Below are 19,990 nucleotides of genomic sequence, written 5' to 3' on the forward strand. Positions count from 1 at the left end.
ATAAGCGTAGCATAAGATCACGTCATTAAGTTCAATTTGCTATAAGCTTTCCATACATAGTTACCTAGTCTTTCGACCATGAGATCATGTAAATCACTTATAACGGAAGAGTGGGATTAAGTATTCGGAATGTATGAGTTGAGGCATATGGATCAAGAGTAGGATTTGTCCATCCTGATGACGGATAAATATACTCTGGCCCTCTCGGTGGAATGTCTTCTGATTAACTTGCAAGCATGTGAATAGTTCACAAGAGATGATATGCCACGGTACGACTAAAGAGTACTTGTCGGAGACGAGGTTGAACGAGGTATGGAGATACCGATGATCAAACCTCGGACAAGTAAAATATCGCGTGACAAAGGGAATCGATATCGTATGTAAATGGTTCAATCGATCACTAAGTTATCGTTGAATGTGTGGGAGTCATTATGGATCTCCAGATCCCGCTATTGGTTATTGGTCGGAGAGGAGTCTCGACCATGTCTGCATAGTTCACGAACCGTAGGGTGGCACACTTAAGGTTTAATGTCGTTTTAAGTAGATATGACATATGGAATGGAGTTCGAATGTTTGTTCGGAGTCTCGGATGGGATCCAGGACATCACGAGGAGGCCCAGAATGGTCTGGAGAATAAGATTCATATATAGGAAGTCACTTTCCAAGTTTGGAAATGATCTGGTGCATTTATGGAAGGCGCTAGAATGTTCTAGAACCTTCCAGATGAAATCACCATGGAAGGTGGAGTCCCGGTTGGACTCCACCAAACCCAACCACCTCCTTGGCCGGCCAAAGAAAGGGGGAAGGGGAGAGTCCCTGTCCCTCTAGGTTTCGTCCATAAGGCAGTTTTTGAATTGGGGTCTTATTCGAAGACGTTGGGCAAACCCTTGGGGTTCCACCTATATAATGAGGAGGAGAGGGAGGGGGCAGCCCAAGACTTGGTTGCACCACATAGGGCTCCCCTGGCCGGCGCCCTAGCCCCCTCTCTCCCAAACCCTAGCACACCTCCCTCCTCATACACCTCTCGTAGCGCTTAGGCGAAGCCCTGCCGGAGTTCTCCACCACCACCGCCACCACGCCGTCGTGCTGTCGGGATTCCGAGGAGGATCTACTACTTCCGCTGCCCGCTGGAACGGGGAGAAGGACGTCGTAATCAACACCGTACGTGTGACCGAGTACGGAGGTGCTGCCCGACTGTGGCACCGTCAAGATCTTCTACGCGCTTTCGAAAGCGGCAAGTGATCGACTACAACAACAACGAGGTCTAATCTCGTAGGCTTTGGAAATCTTCGAGGGTTAGTCTCATGATCTTCTCGTTGCTACCATCTTCTAGATTACATCTTGGCTTGTTATTCGTTCTTGCGGTAGGAATTTTTTTTCTATGCTACGAATCCCATCAGGCGCCAATTCTATTTCAAATTTATCTATCTAACCTTGTTAAAGACAAGATTATTTCTATTCAACCACAAACCATAGAGAATGGTAGATGAAACTACATTGAAATGCATTTTTTTTGTTGCAGAGCCATTTAGAAGCAATAGACTCAAAATTTAACATATGCATATCAAAAACTTCATCAACCAAATCCCAAAGAGCTCTAGCTACAATGCATGCAAACATAAGATGCTAAATAGTTTCGAACTCACTACACATCTCACATTTCATGGGTTTTGGAATGCCTCTAGCCCTAACGTTATCTCTAGTCATGATTTTATTTTGAAAGAATAACGAGAGGAAAATTTGAACCCTAGTTGGAATTTTTAGTTTCCAGATAGCTGGTAAGTAGATAGGGGTAATCGGGAGCGGCGATTTGGCTCCCGGGAGCATATGCTCCCGGTTTTTTCGAAAAATCAGAATAAATCGAAAACTTATAAAAAAAATCGAAAAAAAGCATGTACGTAGCTGACCATGGCACGCACCACCGTGTAAAATGTCGTTGCAAAATGTCATCATATGCGCCCTGAACAAAAATGGCAAATTTCTGACATGAAATGAGATCCAAAATTTTGAATCTCAGATCTGGAAATTTGTCATTTTTGCCCAGGACGCATACGATGACATTTCGCAGCGACATTTCACAAGGTGGTGTGTGCTATGGTCAGGTACGTGCATGATTTTTTTCGGAATTTTTTTGAAAAGTTTTGAAAAACAAAATTTGCTCCCGAAAAATCCGGGAGCAAATGCTCCCGGGAGCCAAGAGGAATTTCCGGGGGTAATCCCTCTAGAATTCATGATAGCATACATGGAACTGGAAGAATAAACAACAGAAGAATTATATTACCATAATAATTGATCCTGTAAATTAGAATTTTTTGTACCATTGTTTTTGTGGCTTTATTTCCTCTGGGTCATGTTAGGTCTCTCCCAAGGCTGGGAGGTGACCATACCCCTGCTATCTAGGATTTAGGTGAAAGTCAAATCCCTAGAAAAAGTGGCTTTAAATTTGAAAAATGGTGGAACTATTACTGACTTTAAAAATGTTGTAATTAAGGCTTGGGGCTTGGTAGATAAGAGCAATAATGTTTTAGATACCAGTCAAGGTAAGTTGATATGTTTTTGAAAATTAGCTAAGGGTTTGAGTGCAAACATGCATGTTGACATTAAAAGAAAAGGAAAGATCTGATGGGAAGAGTATGATATCCTAGATATCAAATCTAAAACTGAAGATCTCTCTTATGAAGAGAGAGCTAGGCCGAATGAAATTTATGTAGAACTTAGCAATTTTTAGTTAATTGAAGAGATTAAAACAAAACAAAGATCTAGTGATAAAGACATTATAGAATAACATAGAAACACAACTTACCTCCCATACTTTAGCTAATTAGAGGAGGAGGAAAAATATGATTTATGTCATTGATGGCCCCGATGATCGTGTAACTGAAAACAAAGACATGCTTAAAGTAGCTACAATTTTTTAAAGTTCCTTTTCAGTTGATGAACATGTAACTCCTATGGGAAACATCATGCTAGAAAGTAGGTTTACTGAGGAAGAGGTAAATGAGGCGGTGTTTGGTTCCAATGATGGTGGAACTCCAAGACCAAATGGCATCTCCTTATTCTTCTACCAATAGTATTGCGAGATATTGAAATTATATCTAATGAATATGGTTGGTGCTTGGTTTGAGGATAGTTTAGATATCTTTGGACTAAATTTTGCTATGATAACGTTAGTTCAAAAGGAAAGTGATGCTAGGTCTATGATTTTCTTGGGACTAGTTAGTTTATTAAATTTTAGCTTTAAGATTTTTTCTAAGGTTTTGACACATAGGTTTTCTACAATTATTGGAAGACTAACTCGTCAATGTCAACCTACTTTTATTAAAGGTAGATTTAATCTTGAGAGTGTGGCTACTGCTCATGAGGTTTATAGGAAGAAAAACCAAGGCTTGGTGTTTAAAACAGACTATGGAAAATATTTTTTAGAATCCTATGAAAAATATTATGATATGGTTAATCTTTATTTCCTTTATGAAAATTTAAAATTAAGAGGTTTTGGGCTGGGTGTTAAAATAAATGAGATTGAAAGTAATTTTTTTGTAACTGGTAAAGGCATGAGACCGGGTTACCCTTTGTCCCCTGGACTCTTCAATTTCGTTGTAGATGTTTTCCCCAAGATGCTAATTAAGGGATGTAATGCTGGTTTAGTGAAAGGTCTTTGTCCCAACATTATAGCAGGAGGTGTAATTTGTCTGTAGTATGCATATGGTACTTTGCTTTTCTTGGAAAATGATCCTAGTGTACCTATTAATATGAAAAAATCGACTTATTTTGAACAAACGCCAGAGATGAGAATCAATTATCACAAGGGTGAATTGATCCCCATCAAGATGGAGGATGAGGAATGTGCTCCCTTTCTGGAGATTTTCCAATGTGTCTTAGGTGCTTTTCCCATTAAATATCTAGGGGTACCTCTTCATCATGATAAATTGAGAAGAGATGATTTGTATCCTTTAATAAAATGACGGTGTGGGGAGGTAAATTGCTTTCCTCTTCAGCAACAAGAGAATTAGTGAAATATGTGTTGGCTAGTATCATTCACATTTATATGCTTTTATTTTGAAGTTCCTAAAGTGTGCTTTGAAGTTGATTAATACCCAACTTGCCAACTGTATATGGAAGAAGAAGTATTAAATCGATAAATTCACTTAGCTAATTGGCCTTTTGACAGTATGAAAAAAAAGAGTTTGGGGTAGGGCATTCCTAACCTCTACGATCTGAATATTCGTTTGATTGGCTCTTGGATCAAAAGATACATACAAGGTGAGGGTACTCCGTGGAAGAAAATAATAGATGGTAAATATAACACAAGAACCCTAACATTTTGTTATCATGACAACCAGCCTTCCACTTTCTAGAAGGGAGTGATGTGAACAGCTGATGCTGGCAAAGTAGGATTCACGTGGAAAGTAGGTAATGGTAGGGAAATTAAATTCCGCTGATATATCTGGTTAGGAAACATTAATTTGGCTACTCAATTTTAGGATATTTCTTTTGTGCCAAATCAACTAACCAAAACCATAGCTAATCTCTGGAATGGGACACAACTGAGATACGATTTTAGGAAAACTTTTACTGAGAAAATGATGTCTCAATGACATGAATTAGTACCTATAGCTTGAACTGTTAATTTTACTAATGACGATGACCAATTTATATGGTCGGATGAAACTAATGAGGTTTATTTTTCTAAATCTATGTATTCTTTAGTTAATTTTTAGAGGGGTGCAACCTGTTTATCTTCCCGTTGTTTGGGACATCAAGTTTCCCCCTAGAGTGCAAGTGTTTCTAGCTGTTTTTTGTCAAAATAAATTGATGACTAGAGATAATCTTAGAAAAAAGGTATAATGCCAAAACCTTTGAAATGTGACTTTTGCAAAGAGATTGAGACGTTCAAGGATTTACTTTTTGAATGTGACTATGTTACACGCGTATACTTCTAGCAGCGGATTTGTAGAGCAAGTTTGCTGCTCAGTGCACTTGTTAAAGATCATGCAAATGAGTGAAAAATACTCTCCACTGGTATGATGGACTACAGCTATGCAACACTGCAACGTACTCTAATTTTACTTTATTTTGTTCCCTGCAAGTGAAGGTATACCCACGCTGATATCTCGGTGTCGTGAAAGGGGGGCGAGAGAGACAGAGCCGAGAGAGTACTGTAGTAGAGTGTGCTGCGTGCAGTGGTAGCTAGAGTGTAGATTGCTGCGCCGCATTGATGGCCATATGGTCAAATCTGTCGAGCTAGCCAGCCAGCCAGTTCCCCGGCCCGTCTCGAGGAAGGCCAGGGTGAGGTCCTCGTCGTCGGCGTTCGTAGAGGACTGAGTACCAGAAGAGTATTAATGGCGGCGTAGCTACCGCAGTGTAGCCCACCTGCCCTCCGTCCTCCCCCAGTCCACGCCATGAACGCTCGCTCTCTCCTCTATCCTCCTCACCAAGTCCTCAGAGGCTCAGGCCGAGCTTAAATGCTTTGCAGCGCCATCCATCCAACCATCCATCTCGCCCGATCCAACGCCCACATTATTGCATCTGCATGCGCGCCACCACTAGCCCTTGCTAAGCTGAGCTGAGCTCCGGCGCGCGCTTCAACCTCGACAGTCCGGTGCGGCGATAAATACTCCTCAAGACCCGCGGCCACAGTCAGCTCATTGTGTGTGCTCCGTAGCAAGTGGAGCACAGACACCGACGGCATTCCGGCAGGAGTGGTCTTGTCGTGTGCCAATGGCTGCGCGGCGTGGTGCTGCCGGCGGCGGCGTTGTGAGCGTGTTGGTTCTGTGGCTGCTTGCGGCGGGAGGCGCTGCCGCCCATGCCGTCGGCGCTGGCCCCGGCGAGGGGGACGCCCAGCGGGCGCTGGACCGCGTGGAGGCGCTGCCGGGGCAGCCGGCGGTGACCTTCGCGCAGTACTCCGGGTACGTGACGGTGCACGAGGGGCACGGCCGCGCGCTCTTCTACTGGCTCACCGAGGCCGACGCCGCCGACGCCGCCAGCAAGCCCCTCGTCCTCTGGCTCAACGGAGGTAACAATCAATCACCCCACAAAATTCTTTTTAATTCCTTCATCATGTGCTTCTCAGTTGCTTGCATTGCATTGCATTGTACAAGCTCTTGTTCGTCCATGATTCCGGCCATCATCGTTGCTGGTTTTCCCTCACTCTTCGCCATACCGTTATAATGTTGCTGATCTCCAAGCAAGCAAGCAACAAGTCGTGTTGACCGAAACATTCCTGCAGTGTTTTGATCATCATGAGCCTCCTGCACTTAAACTTTCGCCACCTTTTGGAGTTTTGAAAGGATAAACTTTCCAGGGCTTTCGACACGAACTTCAAAGTTCCACACCTGTTGCCACCCGCCCACGCTACAGTAACCATAGGAAAGCTCCATAATTCTCCTCTGACCTTCAGACACATTAACAGCAAACAAACAGACAAGCCCCAGCTCCATTCTTAATGCACACACACACATAGGGGAAAAAAAAATCCATTGATCCGATGGGCACACACTAACTGAAACTTGACATAACCCCAGGCGCTACTGTGCACGAGTCTCTGCTTCACTTTGGCATCTTCCAATTTGTGAAGGACAACGTCTTGATTTTCTTGGGAGTTTGGGGGGGACTGGATGGGACGGTACGGTGTTTGTGTGCAGCGCGGTGAGTACATGCTAGTAAATGCTGGCACGAGGACATGACCGATGCCTGAAAGTCTGAAGAAAACATGGCAGCTCACGCACCGGCGCACGAGCATGCATTGCATCAAGCAGGGAGCAGCATGCTGCATGCTGCAGAGTGCTGGCTGGGCCGACGGCACAGCCGGCCCGGCCAACATGCATGGCAACTTCTGCATCGTTTTGCTTAGCTTTTCTGTGTATGAAGCTTTAGGGTAGACAGAGAGAGAGAGAGGAAGCAAAAGTTATTAGGGCATCTCCAACCGGGCGACCCAAACGGACGCGCTGGGCCGTCCGTTTTGGGCCGTTTGGGTCGCCGCCCGGACACGCGGACAGCGCCTCGCGTCCGCGTGTCCGTTTGGGTCGCGTGCTGCGCCCAACGCGCGGACGCATCGCATAAACCGGAGAAAAACGAAAACAAAAAAGAGGCAAATTTAAACGATATTTGATTAAACATATGCCCTATTTTGGGCAAATTTAGTACATAGCCCTATTTTGGGCAAAAAAACTAACAAAAGAAGCCCCTATATGGGCTTTTAAAATTAAACTAAAATATAAACGAAAAGACCAAACCCTCTAGGGTTTGGTCGGCGGCGCGGTGGCCGCCGGTGCGTCGCCTAGCCCCCGTGGGCGTCGTCGGCGACGCCGTCGAGGTCCCCGGGCGGCGAGGCATCGTTGTGGCTCGACCGCGCCGGGGACCGGCCTCCTCGCCGCCGCGCGCGCCTCCTCCCGCCTCCGGCCGGGAGACCACAGGGCCTCCTCCCACGGCGAGCGGGGGTCCGGAGCCACCCGCGCCGCCCGGAGGCGCCGCCGCCTCTCGCCGGCCGGCGCCGCTCGGCCTCCTCGGCGCCGCCTCCTCCGGCCGGCGGCACCTCTCCTCCCGGCGGCGGCTGCCGGCCGCTCGGCGCGGCGCCCGGCCTCCTCCCGCCGCGCCGCCTCCTCCTCCTCCTCCCGTCGCGCCCGGGCGTAGAGCTCCCGGCCCTCCGCCTCCCGCCGCGCCGCCTCCTCCATTTCGGAGGGTGCGAATGGCCGCATGGAGTTGCGGCCATTGCGCCTCTCCTCCGCCGCCGAGACGATGAGGGCGGCGCGGAGGTCCGGGTCCTCCTCCGAGGACTCGGGCTTGGGCGGCGGCGGTTGCGGCAATGCCGCGCCGCCGCGGGCGGCCTCTCCGATGTGGAGGCCGCCTCGGTTTCCGCACGACGGTCGCACCGCCGGCGGACGACGGCGGCCGCCGCTCGCCTCGTCGTCGTTGGCTCCGGCGAAAACCCGCTTCGGGGCCATGGCGGCGGTTTCGCTGCGGGAGTGGAGTGGGGACCGGAGTGGAGGGCCGGATCCCCTCCGGTCCCCATTTAATAGACTCCCCGGTCACCGACGGGTGGGCCCAAGGGAGACGAGGCGACCGGCGCGCGGACGCGAGCGGACGGCGCGTGCCATCCGCGGCCACGCAAACCTAGCCCAGATTTGGGCCGGGTTTGCGTCGTTCCGGACGCCGCGGCCGTCCGCTTTTGCGGTGCGTCCCCGCGCTGGGCCGCGTTTTTGTCCGGCTCGACCCAAACGGACGCGCGGGCGCGGTTTGGGTCGCGCGGTTGGAGATGCCCTTATCTACTGGAGGCCAGGCAGTGGTTGGGAAGACCATGCCTGGACGCTTGCCGTAGGAAGCAAGAGATATGGCACCTAGGTAATTGTCATCCATTTCTGAGCATGCATTGTACTCCCTTTGAACATTTTAGCTCTGTGTAGATTCACTCATTTTAATCTATGTCTCTTTAACTTTTAGTGTCCTCATTCACTCATTTTTGATCCGTATCTAGTCCTAAAGTCTTATAGTGCATAGTAACTTAGACTAGTGGTGGCGGAGTAGTAGTGAACGGACAGAGCAGAAAGCACTAGACATCCATACAGTACGTTCAGGGTCATAGTACATAGTAACTTAGGCTAGTGTCATGTGTGTGTGACACTAGTCTGTATGACTAGCTTCATATATAGTGCATAGTAATATCGATGTAGTATCATAGATAGCTTCATTAGTTAGCTTGTAAACTCATTACGCCTTGAAGAGTGATGTTAAAGTAACTGGCTATGTTACTCTATCCTCCTCTTTTCGTATTAACTCATATCCACATAAGCAAATTAGCTGAGGGGAACATTAAGTTACTGCTGACCAATGATGGATGTTAATTACCAAAATCATAGCTAGGCACCCTGAAATGGTTGCCTGCATGCATGGGCTCACCATTCCAAGTTGTAGATGTGCTGCATACACCTGGGCGACAGCGCATGCATGCAGCGTCGTCATCGTCGCAGCTAGCAGCCGGCCGGCCGTCGCCGATTCAGAGCCGTCCAGAGGCCAGATGGAGCTCGATGTGGTGGAACGACGAGCTGTCTCTGCATCTGGCTCTCCGGTCTGATGCCTGATGAATGAACCCCGTCCTTGGAGATCCACGCGATCTTACCCACAGCCACAGGGATGGCCCCTCCTCGATCAGCCTCATGTGACTGCGATCCTGGGACGAAATGATGATGCTATGCATGCCAGGTCGTGCTGCAGATCAGACATGTGTGTGTTTGCTTGCGAGCGAGTGCGTGCGTGACCACCGGAAAAAGGCTGCGACGGCGAGCCGGCCGGCCGGCCGGCCACCACCTTTCCCCTGTCTTAATTTTACTGCTGATCTTTTGTTGCTCGTGCTACTACTACAGTCGCCACTACTAGCACTCAAACTTATTATTCCCTTTGCTCCGTCTCTCGTCATTATCACTGGGTTGAGTGGATCCATCCAGAGGCTAGGAACCAAAACCACCCTTGCCCCACGCACCACCACTCCACCAGCACACGAGACTGTAGCCGCGATGCGTCACTGTTCAGTGCAGCAGTTTTATGAAACCACTGTAGCGCAGTAGCGCGAACCTGCATCTCGGCATCGCGACACACAAGGGCATCACGTGGAACAAATTATAACCTGCGTGTGTTCGTGTCGTGTGCCTGAGGGTTGCAAAGCCGACATCCCAGATCCCACAAACCCACGTGTAGGTATATACAAAGTTAAACATGTGTTAATCTTAAATAAAAATTGCACTAGATTGACTTTTACAACAACTATATATTAGGTAATCAAATGAATATCTCCCAAAATTTTGGCTTGGGCCACATTGAAGAGCTTGTCAAGCTATGGGGATTGCTCTCCGGTGTTCATCTTTGGCATGATGTTTCCCAACACCATTCGTTGGAAATTCACAAATGATGGAAAATATTCCACCCTCTATGACTTAATTTGATGGCCTCGTCTCAACCAGCCTCAGTGCCTCAGTTTGGAAAGTCTATGCTCCTCCATAATGCAAGTATTTTGCTTGGTTGGTCATGCAAAATAGAATTTGGATAGCCAAGTCCGATAATCGAGGGCGCACCTCTAGTAGACGTGTAGGTTGAGCACACGGATTTGGAAAGAGATTCTCTTGTGGTGTGGCGTCCATGATAGGCTTCCGGAGTCTTGGGCTAGCAAACCGCCTGTCCATGTTCGGTGGACAAATATTGCGTTGGGAAGCAGGAAAGATAGGAAAGCTTTGGCGAATTTGAAAAGAGCGCAGCGCTAGAGTATTTCGACACCACTACTGCACGGTAGCCATGGTCATTGGCAAGATCAAAAAGGAGGCAAGATCTTGATTATTGGCCGAGCAAAATCTCTTTGAGCAATGTAACTTCGCAAGAGTAGACATTTGTTGAAGTCCTAGGGCATGTCTTAGGCATGAAAAAAGAAATTGCTATATTTTCAAAAACTTTTAAAACACCTATATACAGGTTTATGCGGTTCCTGCACTCGTGTGTGCAGTCCAAGGGGAGTGTGGCGGCCTTTTCCTTGCACAGAGAGGCATGGCACAGACACAGCGGGTCTGTTCCACTGGCGCCATGGTTTGTTTTCTTTGACCTTGGGGAGTGCCTCGGGAATGGCTTTCAGAAACGGCCGGTGCACGCCTCTGAAAGTCTCAGGTCTGAAGCGACCTGGAACCTTTTTTTCTCTCTTAGGATATGCTTTGTTCAGCAGACTTGGAGCATCTGCACCTAAGTCTAGGTCTTGTCATGCATGTAGATGCATTACTTATAATCAGGAGATCAGAAAAGTTAACCGTAGACTATTAGTTTTGACTACCATTGTCGATTAGGATGGTTTATCCGTCTATGAGCAACATGATTGAGTTCTGCTCTGAATCTCTGCGGTGCTGTGTGCTGTCTGTGACCTTAGTTGATACACACATTTCACTTGCTGCATCTTCAACAAACCATGGCACCAGAAGAAGGAAAAAAAATAGCAAAAGAGGGGAGAGCAAATGTGTAGCAGCAAGATGGCAATATTTATTTTTTTCACCAATGTTAATCGCTACATAATTTTGTTTCTCAGGTCCTGGATGCTCTTCGGTGGCTTATGGCGCATCCGAGGAGATTGGCCCGTTCCGGATCAAACCCAACGGGACAGGCCTCTACCTCAACAAGTACTCATGGAACAAAGGTGAGACAAATTCACATAATTCTGTTATGCCTAGAGAAGCAGAAATGCTCATCTAAGTGACTGACTGAAATTTGTTGCTGCGTGCAGAAGCAAACCTTCTCTTCCTGGAGTCGCCGGCCGGAGTTGGTTTCTCCTACTCCAACACTACCTCCGATCTCAAGACTTCCGGCGACGAGAGAACCGGTAATCCTCCGTTACATAGCACCATTCTGGTCATTCGAGTTTTTGACAGTTCAGAACTTCAGATACAGTATTCTGATGTGCCTGTGAATATGATGCAGCTCAAGATTCGCTGCAGTTCTTGGTCAGTTGGATGTCGCGGTTCCCGGAGTACCAGAACCGGGATTTCTACATCACTGGAGAAAGCTATGCTGGTGAGTGTTTTCACCCGGAATCCATGCTTTCGTATCCTACCTAGGTGTTATGGTTTTCACAGCACCAGAGGGAACAATATGACTTTATCGAAAAAAGAGGGAACAATATGATACCCTCACACTAGCACCATGACAGGAATTGCCATACATGTACTTCCACTCACCCTTGGCTCAATTCCTACTTTATTTATTCTAGGCCACTACGTCCCCCAATTGGCAAGGAAGATCGTCGAGTACAACAGGGCCTCACCGCATCCCTTCATCAACCTCAAGGGAATCCTTGTGAGTACCACACTCCAAATCTGCTACAACAGCAATGCACCAGTCGATCAATCACTCATTCTCATCTAACTTTCCATCTCAGGTGGGGAATGCGGTGACTGACAACTACTACGACAACATCGGCACGGTGACATACTGGTGGACGCACGCCATGATCTCGGACCGCACCTACAAGGCCATCCTCAAGTTGTGCAACTTCACCAGCACCAACGTCTCGAGCGCCTGCAACCGTGCCATGACCTACGCCATGAACCACGAGTTCGGGGACATCGACCAGTACAGCATCTACACGCCTTCCTGCCACACCTCCTCGGACACGTCATACAGCAACTCCACCTCCGCAACCACCCGCCACCGTCCTGTGCTCAGGTTCAAGGACACCCTCATCCGCCGGAGGTCTAACAGCTATGATCCGTGCACCGAGAACTACGCTGAAAGGTACTACAACCGGCTGGACGTGCAGAAGGCCATGCACGCCAACACCACCAGGATCCCCTACAGATGGACTGCCTGCAGGTTCAGTTTCAGACAAACTTTATTTCCCATTCTTGATGGCTGAGCCATTGAAGATTAACAAGCATGGCATTTGTTTGCTGAAATTACCAGTGATGTGATCATCAAGACATGGAAAGACTCCGAGTTATCGATGCTGCCGACATACAGGATGTTGATGAAGGCTGGGATCAGGACATGGGTGTTCAGGTAAGCTGAAGAATCTGAAACGGGCAAAATTTTACCTCCATGCAGCATAAACACTTCAAGTGGATGTAACATATTTTCAATGTTGAATGCAGTGGTGACACGGATTCAGTTGTCCCGGTGACCGCAACGAGATTCTCGCTCAGCCACCTTGGTCTGAAGACTAAGATCCGCTGGTACCCATGGTACACGGCTGGTCAGGTACTCATTTGGCCATTGTTGTTCTGCACTTGCAGTTCGGTATTGTTGCCATGGCAGTGTAACAACCTCTTTGCATTTGCAGGTAGGAGGATGGTCTGAGGTGTACGAAGGGCTGACATTCGCAACGATCAGAGGCGCAGGCCATGAGGTGCCACTGATTCAGCCAAGAAGGGCCTTCAGGATGTTCGTGTCATTCCTGGCTGGGAAGCCATTGCCTGCCAAGAACTAATGTGCAGCCTGATTTGGCAAAGGTCTGAAAACTGTGTAACATGGAAGGAGAGAGTAATGTAGAGTGGTTGAGGAATGATTGATTGGTGGTGGAAAAGGATGAGGAGAGAATAAGGATGACTGTGCCATGGAAACCATGGGCATTGCGTAAACTGCAAATAAGTTTGTAGGCTCCCATTGTCGATTGATGTCTTATCAGTTATGAATTTATATGACTATGGAATTTTAACATGATGAAGAAAATATTATCTCCGATTGCTGTACAAAGCAAACTGAAAGAAACATAAACACCAAGAGAGTTGCATAACATATAACCATAATAAAGCCAGTAAAGCCACACTCATCAGTAATTTATCTCCCATGAAAATCAGCATCGAGCTCGCTAACAATTCAGACAGAGCATGCAAAACAAAGTGGCTACTCTACGAATCCCAGTTGCATAACTGAATCTCAGATAGCATGTTCTGCAACATCCACAAAAGCAAATGGAAACCATGGGCATTGCAGGTCAAATATAAACTTGAAGGCTCCCAATGTTGATTGTTGTGTTGTGAGTTACTAACTAATGACTAAGAAATTGTAACACCAATTTTCTTTATCTCACACTGCCAATACAAAGTAAAGAGAAAACGAAAACAAGTACTACCAAGACAACTGCTAAACATGACTATAAAGTCATATGCATCAGTGCTTTATTTCCCATGAAAATCAGTAATTCAGGCACCACATTGCAAAAATAGGTTTACTAGTCTATGAATCCCAGTGGCATAACTGCATCTCAAATCACATGTTCTGTAGCATCCATCAAAGTAGTAACATCCCCAGGGCGGGACTAGTGAAGAATCAGACCTTGAACCCCTCAGCCCGGAGGCATATCTTGTGAGCTTCGATCCACTTGGTGCACGCGGACTCTCCGTACTCGACGATGCACTCGTCCCTCAGCCTCTTGGTGTCGGGGCAGGCGCAGCAGATCTTCTTCTTGGGCGTCGAGCCGGTGGCAGGAGCCGGCGTTTCCTTCACGATCGAGCAAGCGGGTGAGTCCACAGGCTTCGATTCTGCGGTAGCAGGAGCAGGCGCTTCCTTCACGATCGAGCACACAGGTGCCTGCACAGGCGTCGGGGCATCCGTGCTGGCCATCTCAGCAGCAGAGAGAGTGCGGTATGATCTGCACCGAGAGGGAGGAAACACATCAGTCTGCGTTAATCCCGATTATACTCTTCGCGAGGAGGTTAATCTCCAGTTCATATGCATATCGCAATGCCAGAACTAGGAAACTATGTTCTCCCATGAAGGTACTGTCGGCAGAGGAGATTGGAACCTTGCAGTGTGGTTACGTTCTTCTCTGAACCTACTGAAATTCCAAAGAACAAGAAAAACCGGCCATTTCAAGTCTACCGTGTATTTCAAGCACACCAATTTTGGTTGGTCGGGGCAATACGAATTTCTGCAAGTTGGGACAAGGAGGCAGACATGATGGATCTCATGTATCAGGTGCAACTTGAAATGTTCAATGAAAAAGCTACGGTATAAGAAATCTATGACGGGCAGGCGACTATCTGAGTTTTTTGGGGGGAACCGCCAGCCGAGTGCCTGAAGGGCAGTTGAAGGCATAAATCATGGAGAAATCTCGCTTGCATAGCAACGGATAAACACGACAGCTACCTGATCTAAGCAAACAACCGCGGAGGACAGCAACGTATCAGCCGCCGATTCATGCCGCTGAAACGGCGGCGACTAAGGATGGAGACGGGATTGAAGGAGGAGGACTTGCCTGGAGGGAGCCGAGGTAGGAAACCGGGGACGTGGAGGTGTGGAGCGCCGCTGCCGTTCTTGCTTGGTGTGTGCGGCGAGGGTCGGCGGGGTGGAGGTTTATGTGCCGACGGCGGCCGTGCGCGTGTCTGTCTTCTTCTTGGGGCTTAAGAAAGAAACACGTAGGTTCTAGCTTGTGGAAAAGGAGGCGGAAGGACGTAGGCCTGTAGGTGGTCATGGGCCATCCACGGCGCCGCCAGCCCAGCCCAATTAAAACCTCCAAGCGAACACCCACGGTCAGGGGGAAAAACAGGATGGGCTTCCGCTACGTGTTCGCTACCGCCGCCTCGACAGGATAAGGTCCTCGAGATCGAGACTTCTCCGCTCTCCCTCGCCCCGGTCACCTTCGACGGGCGGCGCGCCATGGCCGACGGAAGTCCGCCACCTCTCCATCTGCTCCGTCCCTCGGCCGCCTCTCCCTCCCTCCACTCAAACGGCCGCCTCTCCCTCCCTCCGCCCCCCTTCTCCCACCACGACCAAGACCTGTGGGGAGCTCCCGGCCGCCGGCGAGGTTCCTGGGGAGCTGCCGACTGTCCGGCGATGTCGGTGTGGTGCTCCACGCATCCGGCGAGGTCTATACATGTTCTGATTCGCTTTTGTGTTGTTTTGGTACGATTTCTACAGTTAATTCGTATTAGCGGAAAGGGGAATGCCTGTACGCTGCCTTTTTCTCATAGAACGCTGGCGGGTTTAATCGGGCGGGCCGGACACCGGTAAGGATGAGACTATTATACGGTCATGTAGCGACAGCCCGTTCAGCTTGGATAGACGCAAAAGGGCACTTGGTGGGCCGCCGCTAGCCTGCCCACTTACAGGCTGAGAAGGACGTGCTGTGCCGGCCCGACCCGGCCCAGGAAGCCGAACATCAGTTGTCTGGATTATACTTTTCGCATTTGATTATTCTCTATTTCAAACTCGCCTAAGAACATCATTTTCCAAATATATTTATCTTACTCCCAAAACACGTTTGTATCTCTCAAGACTCCTCCGGCGTCTTTGTTTGCATATATGGTAACTCCCAGCCTCGTTTGCACAAGTGTATCACAATGTTTTTAGACTATTTTTTCAAGGGGATTGGGTGGAAACATCGACACCCAAAACACTTTGTTACACCACAATCCCATCCATCAGAACTCTCCACTATTTTTCTGTTTTTTTTATAAAGGGAATATATTAATATTAAAGATACAAATTACACCCAGCCTCTACAACAACGTCCCACCCTAATGGCAGTACGGATGCACACAGCTAAAAAAGAGTAAAGAAAACTAAGAAAAAAAAGTCCCGCTACAGCCTTCTAGACCTACCAACAGCAATACAACCATCACCGTGACAACACCTGAAGTACAGACTCTCCAAAAGCGACCCCTCGAAGAAGGAAACAGTGCACCAGCGCCGTCGTCGCCCGACCAAAGGTCTTAGAGCATCTCCAGTCGCGTCCCCCAAACCGTCCCCCAAACCGCGCCGGATCGAGCGTTTGGGGGACGTGTTTTGTTCGTGCCGCGTTTGGGGGACGTCGCTCCCCGGCCCGCGTCCCCCAAACGCCGCCCCCAATCAGAAATTCAAATAGATGCATTCAAAAGAGATCGTTCCCGCCGATTCGTCGCGATCGGAGTAGCGGCGATCGATCAAAGTACCGGGCGCGCGATCATATTGCGGACCGGTGGTGCATGCAAATTAGAAGAAGGGGAAGGGGTTGGGCGACGGCGTCGTATCCTGAGTCGACGCATGCCCGTCGAGCACGACGACCTCGTCGCGATCCGCCCGTTCCTCGTGCATGGTGCGTCCGCTCCGTCGCCGACGCGAGGCCGACGCAGTGTAGCGAGAGAAGACGCGTCGCCTCGCTCTTGCTGCGCTGCCGCTGCCGCCGATGCCGATGCCGCTGCCGTGGCCGCCGCGTCCGCCGCCGCCATTTTGGCTTCGATGTCGTCGAGGATCCGGCCTTTGAAGAAGTTGTGCGCCGCTCGCGTCCGGGGAGACATTCCCTCTGTCGACGTTCTCAGCAGGGACATGTCGTCCCTGCGTTTCTTGAGCTCCAGCCTTCTCCTCTTGCCTCTTGAGCAGCCTCGGCCCACCTTTGGTCGGTCTTTTTGTCGCGGGAGAGAAAGGTCGAGGAGACGTCGGCGAGGCATTTCGTGATCGACGCCTGCGTCTTCTCGGACGACGCAGCGTCGGCCAAGGCGGCCTTGGCAGCCTTGTTGCCGTAGGACGCCCTGTCGAAGTTGCCGGCCGGCGCGTCCGCATCAATGGCGTCCTTCCCCTTGGACATCGACAAGCGCGTCGGCCGCCATTTCTCATTCATTTTGAGCTTGCCATAGCAATGCATGAGCACGAAAGACTTGTGACCTTCTGAGTTCTTCGCGTACAAATCCATGGCCCGATCAAACTAACCAAAGGAGGCGAGTCATTTCATCGAACACAATGTAGGCGCTACGGATTATGGAAGAAACAAGTCGTACCAGTTTGGCGGCGTCGGCGCCGCTCTCGCCTCTGGTCTCTAAGTCGAGATGGTACCCATGGAAGGCGTTCACCGACGCCTGGATGATGGCCCATCGCGTCGACATTGCCTTTTGGCTCCTCTTCATTGACACCTTCCTGTAGTCGCCGTTGATGAGCTTGCGCTCATCGAACTCGGCCTTGATCCTCGCCCAGTACTTCCCGCCTTTTTGGTTGGCGCCGATGATGGAGTCATGGCTCACCGTCGCCCACGACTCGCACAGACAACAATCTTCCCGAGGCGTCCACTTCGGGCCTCGTGTGCCCGACGGCTTCTTCTTCTTCTTCTTCTTCGTCCTCACGCCGTCCGCGTCTACCTCCACGAGATCATCGTCACGGTGCACCCTCGTCGTCCTCTTCCTCGCCGCCCTCTTCGTCATCATCGTCGTCCTCCTCGTCGTCCTCCACCCCTCCTCTTCCTCGACGTCCTCCTCCTCAACCCCGTCGTCCTCCTCAGCACCGGCGGCCGTCGTATTCGAGCGGACCCCTGCGGCCGGTGAAAGGGTCGCCGTCCGGACCGGGTCCTGGCTCGCGCTGCTCGTACGCCGGGGAGTAGAGGTTGTTGGGGTTGAAGCCGCCGTGCGGCAGCGCATCCTGGTAGAGCGGCGGGATTTGGCGGGAGTGTGCGACGATTTTTCCCTATGCCGCTGACGCGTCGGGCCCGCGTCGGTTGGCCTCGCTTTTCGTTGTGTCCGGCGTCCCCGGAGCGTCCCCTGTGGGACGGGGACGGGCTCGGGGCGCCGGACACCGTATCGGGCCGCGCCGGACAAAAATGGGCTTTGGGGGACGCGGCTGGAATGCTTTTTTTGTCCGGCGCGCCCCAAATCGCTTTGGGGGACGCTTTGGGGGACGCGACTGGAGATGCTCTTAGGTTTTCACCTGAAGATAGTCCCCACTCTCAAAACAATGCATCCAACAAGAACATTGTCAGGCACAACCAGCTAAGGCCAGACCTTGGGTTTCACCCTAAGAGGTAAGACTTTGAACTTCCCATGTGCTGTCGCCCCCACATGCATACCACTGCTGCAAGCCCGGAACGCCAAGCAGATCCCTCAGCATCACGTTGACTCGAACGTCCTTTAGCTAGTCCACCAATCCGGCCTTCATGATATTCCTTCTTCTGACTTCGCCATGGACCAAAAAGTCATCTGATGTCAACACAGAATGTAGCTTCGCGGCGCTCCCTCCGGAACCAGACGGTCGGAATAAAAACATGGGTGCGCGCGACCGAATACCACCCGATCCAGAGAACCGCGCAGGCAAAATATGCACTCGTTCCATTCGCCACGGGAGCTTTCCGGAACTCATTTCTCTAGCCGGATCAAAGCAACCGACCTCCGGCAGATCTTCATCTTCGCTTGCGAGAAACCCGAGGACCGCCACCAAAAACAAAGAAAGACCAGCAGCCCCCACGCCGCCAGTCCCTCCTGCCGAATCACCAGGGAAGTGGACGGCGGCGCGGATCATGCGTACCACCGCTGAACCGTCACCAGGGGCGGAGGCCGCCACCGCTCCACCGAATCCTCCATGGCTACCGACGGAGAGCATCAGGCCCCGGCCAAGTAGCGTGCCGCCCGGCTTCCTCCACCGACGCTTCATCACCTCCCATGGAACGCCACCGTGGAAACCCTCTCCCCCCCCCCCCCTCGTCGTTCGATGAAAGGGCCCCCGCCGCTGTGGCCAAGGCCGGGGCCGGGGCTGTGGCCGAGGTCGGGGCCAGAGCCGGGGCCAAGGCCAGGGCCGGGGCCGGCAGCAGCGGCGGCTGAGGTGCGGCGGTCCGGGGCGGCTGCTCGGAGCGGGGCGGGCAGATCCTCCGCCGCCGCCCGGGAGGGGGGCGGGAGTGTTTGGTAAGCAGGATAATATTATAGCCAAAAATTCAGTTTTCATATTCAAAAAAAAAAAATTTGCAGAGTTTCTTTTCATGTGTATAGGAACTCTGGCACAGGAGTTCCCACGGCATGCCAACATTTGCTGTGTTTTGACAACACAGAACAGTTATGGGCACACTAGGGAACAGAAACGACACAACATTCCAGCAAATTCGCAAAAGAGATGAGTAATGGGCAGAATATGGAAACGACACGACCCCGCCAATTAGTCTGACAAAAGAGACCACACCTCCAAGGTCCCAAGACCACCACAGACGGAGCGGACGGTCAGCATCGCCAGCGAGAGGGACGAAACCCTAAATGGGTTCTAGAGCCACCTCCAATCGCTCGCTGTCTTTCTCTCAGACTAGTCTTTAGTTTGACCCGTCTGTTGGACCAATCTATTTTCACAAGCTTTCACTTCCATTGTTACACATACTACAGATCAACTTCAACATACCAATACAAATTTGATCCAATTATGGGCAGAATGCTAAGGGTAGGAGGAGCACCTCGAATACACGTCAAGCTGACATGCATAAAAGTTGGGCTAGGAAAATACACCAAAAACCCGGTCAAAACTAAAAACTCCTCCGCGAAATGCACACACGATTGGCTAAGCATGGTTTGAGATTATACCCGCAACGCACGCCTCCTCAACAGAAAAATTGAGAGTTTCTTTTCATGTGTATAGCAACTTGGCATAGGAGATCCCACGGCGTGCCAACATTTGCTGTGTTTTGACAACACAGAACAGTGATGGGCACAATAGGGAAACAACACAATATTCGCAAAAGAGGTGAGTAATGGACAGAATACGCAAACGACACGGCACAAATTAGTCTGACAAAAGAGTGTTCAACGACTTATTTCCC

At 50.1% G+C, this 19,990-nt stretch overlaps 2 protein-coding genes across 2 annotated transcripts; one reads left to right on the plus strand and one right to left on the minus strand.

Annotated features, from left to right (window-relative positions):
- The first annotated feature begins 5,718 nt into the window (after positions 1 to 5,718).
- On the plus strand, positions 5,719 to 13,048 carry LOC124688697 (serine carboxypeptidase 24-like). Its single transcript, XM_047222337.1, has 9 exons — positions 5,719 to 6,013; positions 11,051 to 11,158; positions 11,246 to 11,341; positions 11,440 to 11,532; positions 11,729 to 11,814; positions 11,897 to 12,330; positions 12,421 to 12,516; positions 12,609 to 12,714; positions 12,797 to 13,048. The coding sequence occupies exons 1-9, from the start codon at positions 5,719 to 5,721 to the stop codon at positions 12,941 to 12,943; spliced, it is 1,461 nt and encodes a 486-aa protein (XP_047078293.1). The 3' UTR covers positions 12,944 to 13,048.
- A 731-nt stretch (positions 13,049 to 13,779) lies between these two features.
- On the minus strand, positions 13,780 to 14,079 carry LOC124688698 (cytochrome c oxidase copper chaperone 2-like). Its single transcript, XM_047222338.1, has one exon. The coding sequence runs from the start codon at positions 14,077 to 14,079 to the stop codon at positions 13,786 to 13,788; it is 294 nt and encodes a 97-aa protein (XP_047078294.1). The 3' UTR covers positions 13,780 to 13,785.
- Positions 14,080 to 19,990: the final 5,911 nt, after the last annotated feature.

Source organism: Lolium rigidum, chromosome 2 (genome assembly GCF_022539505.1).
Source record: "Lolium rigidum isolate FL_2022 chromosome 2, APGP_CSIRO_Lrig_0.1, whole genome shotgun sequence".
In the NCBI taxonomy this organism is placed as follows: domain Eukaryota; kingdom Viridiplantae; phylum Streptophyta; class Magnoliopsida; order Poales; family Poaceae; genus Lolium; species Lolium rigidum.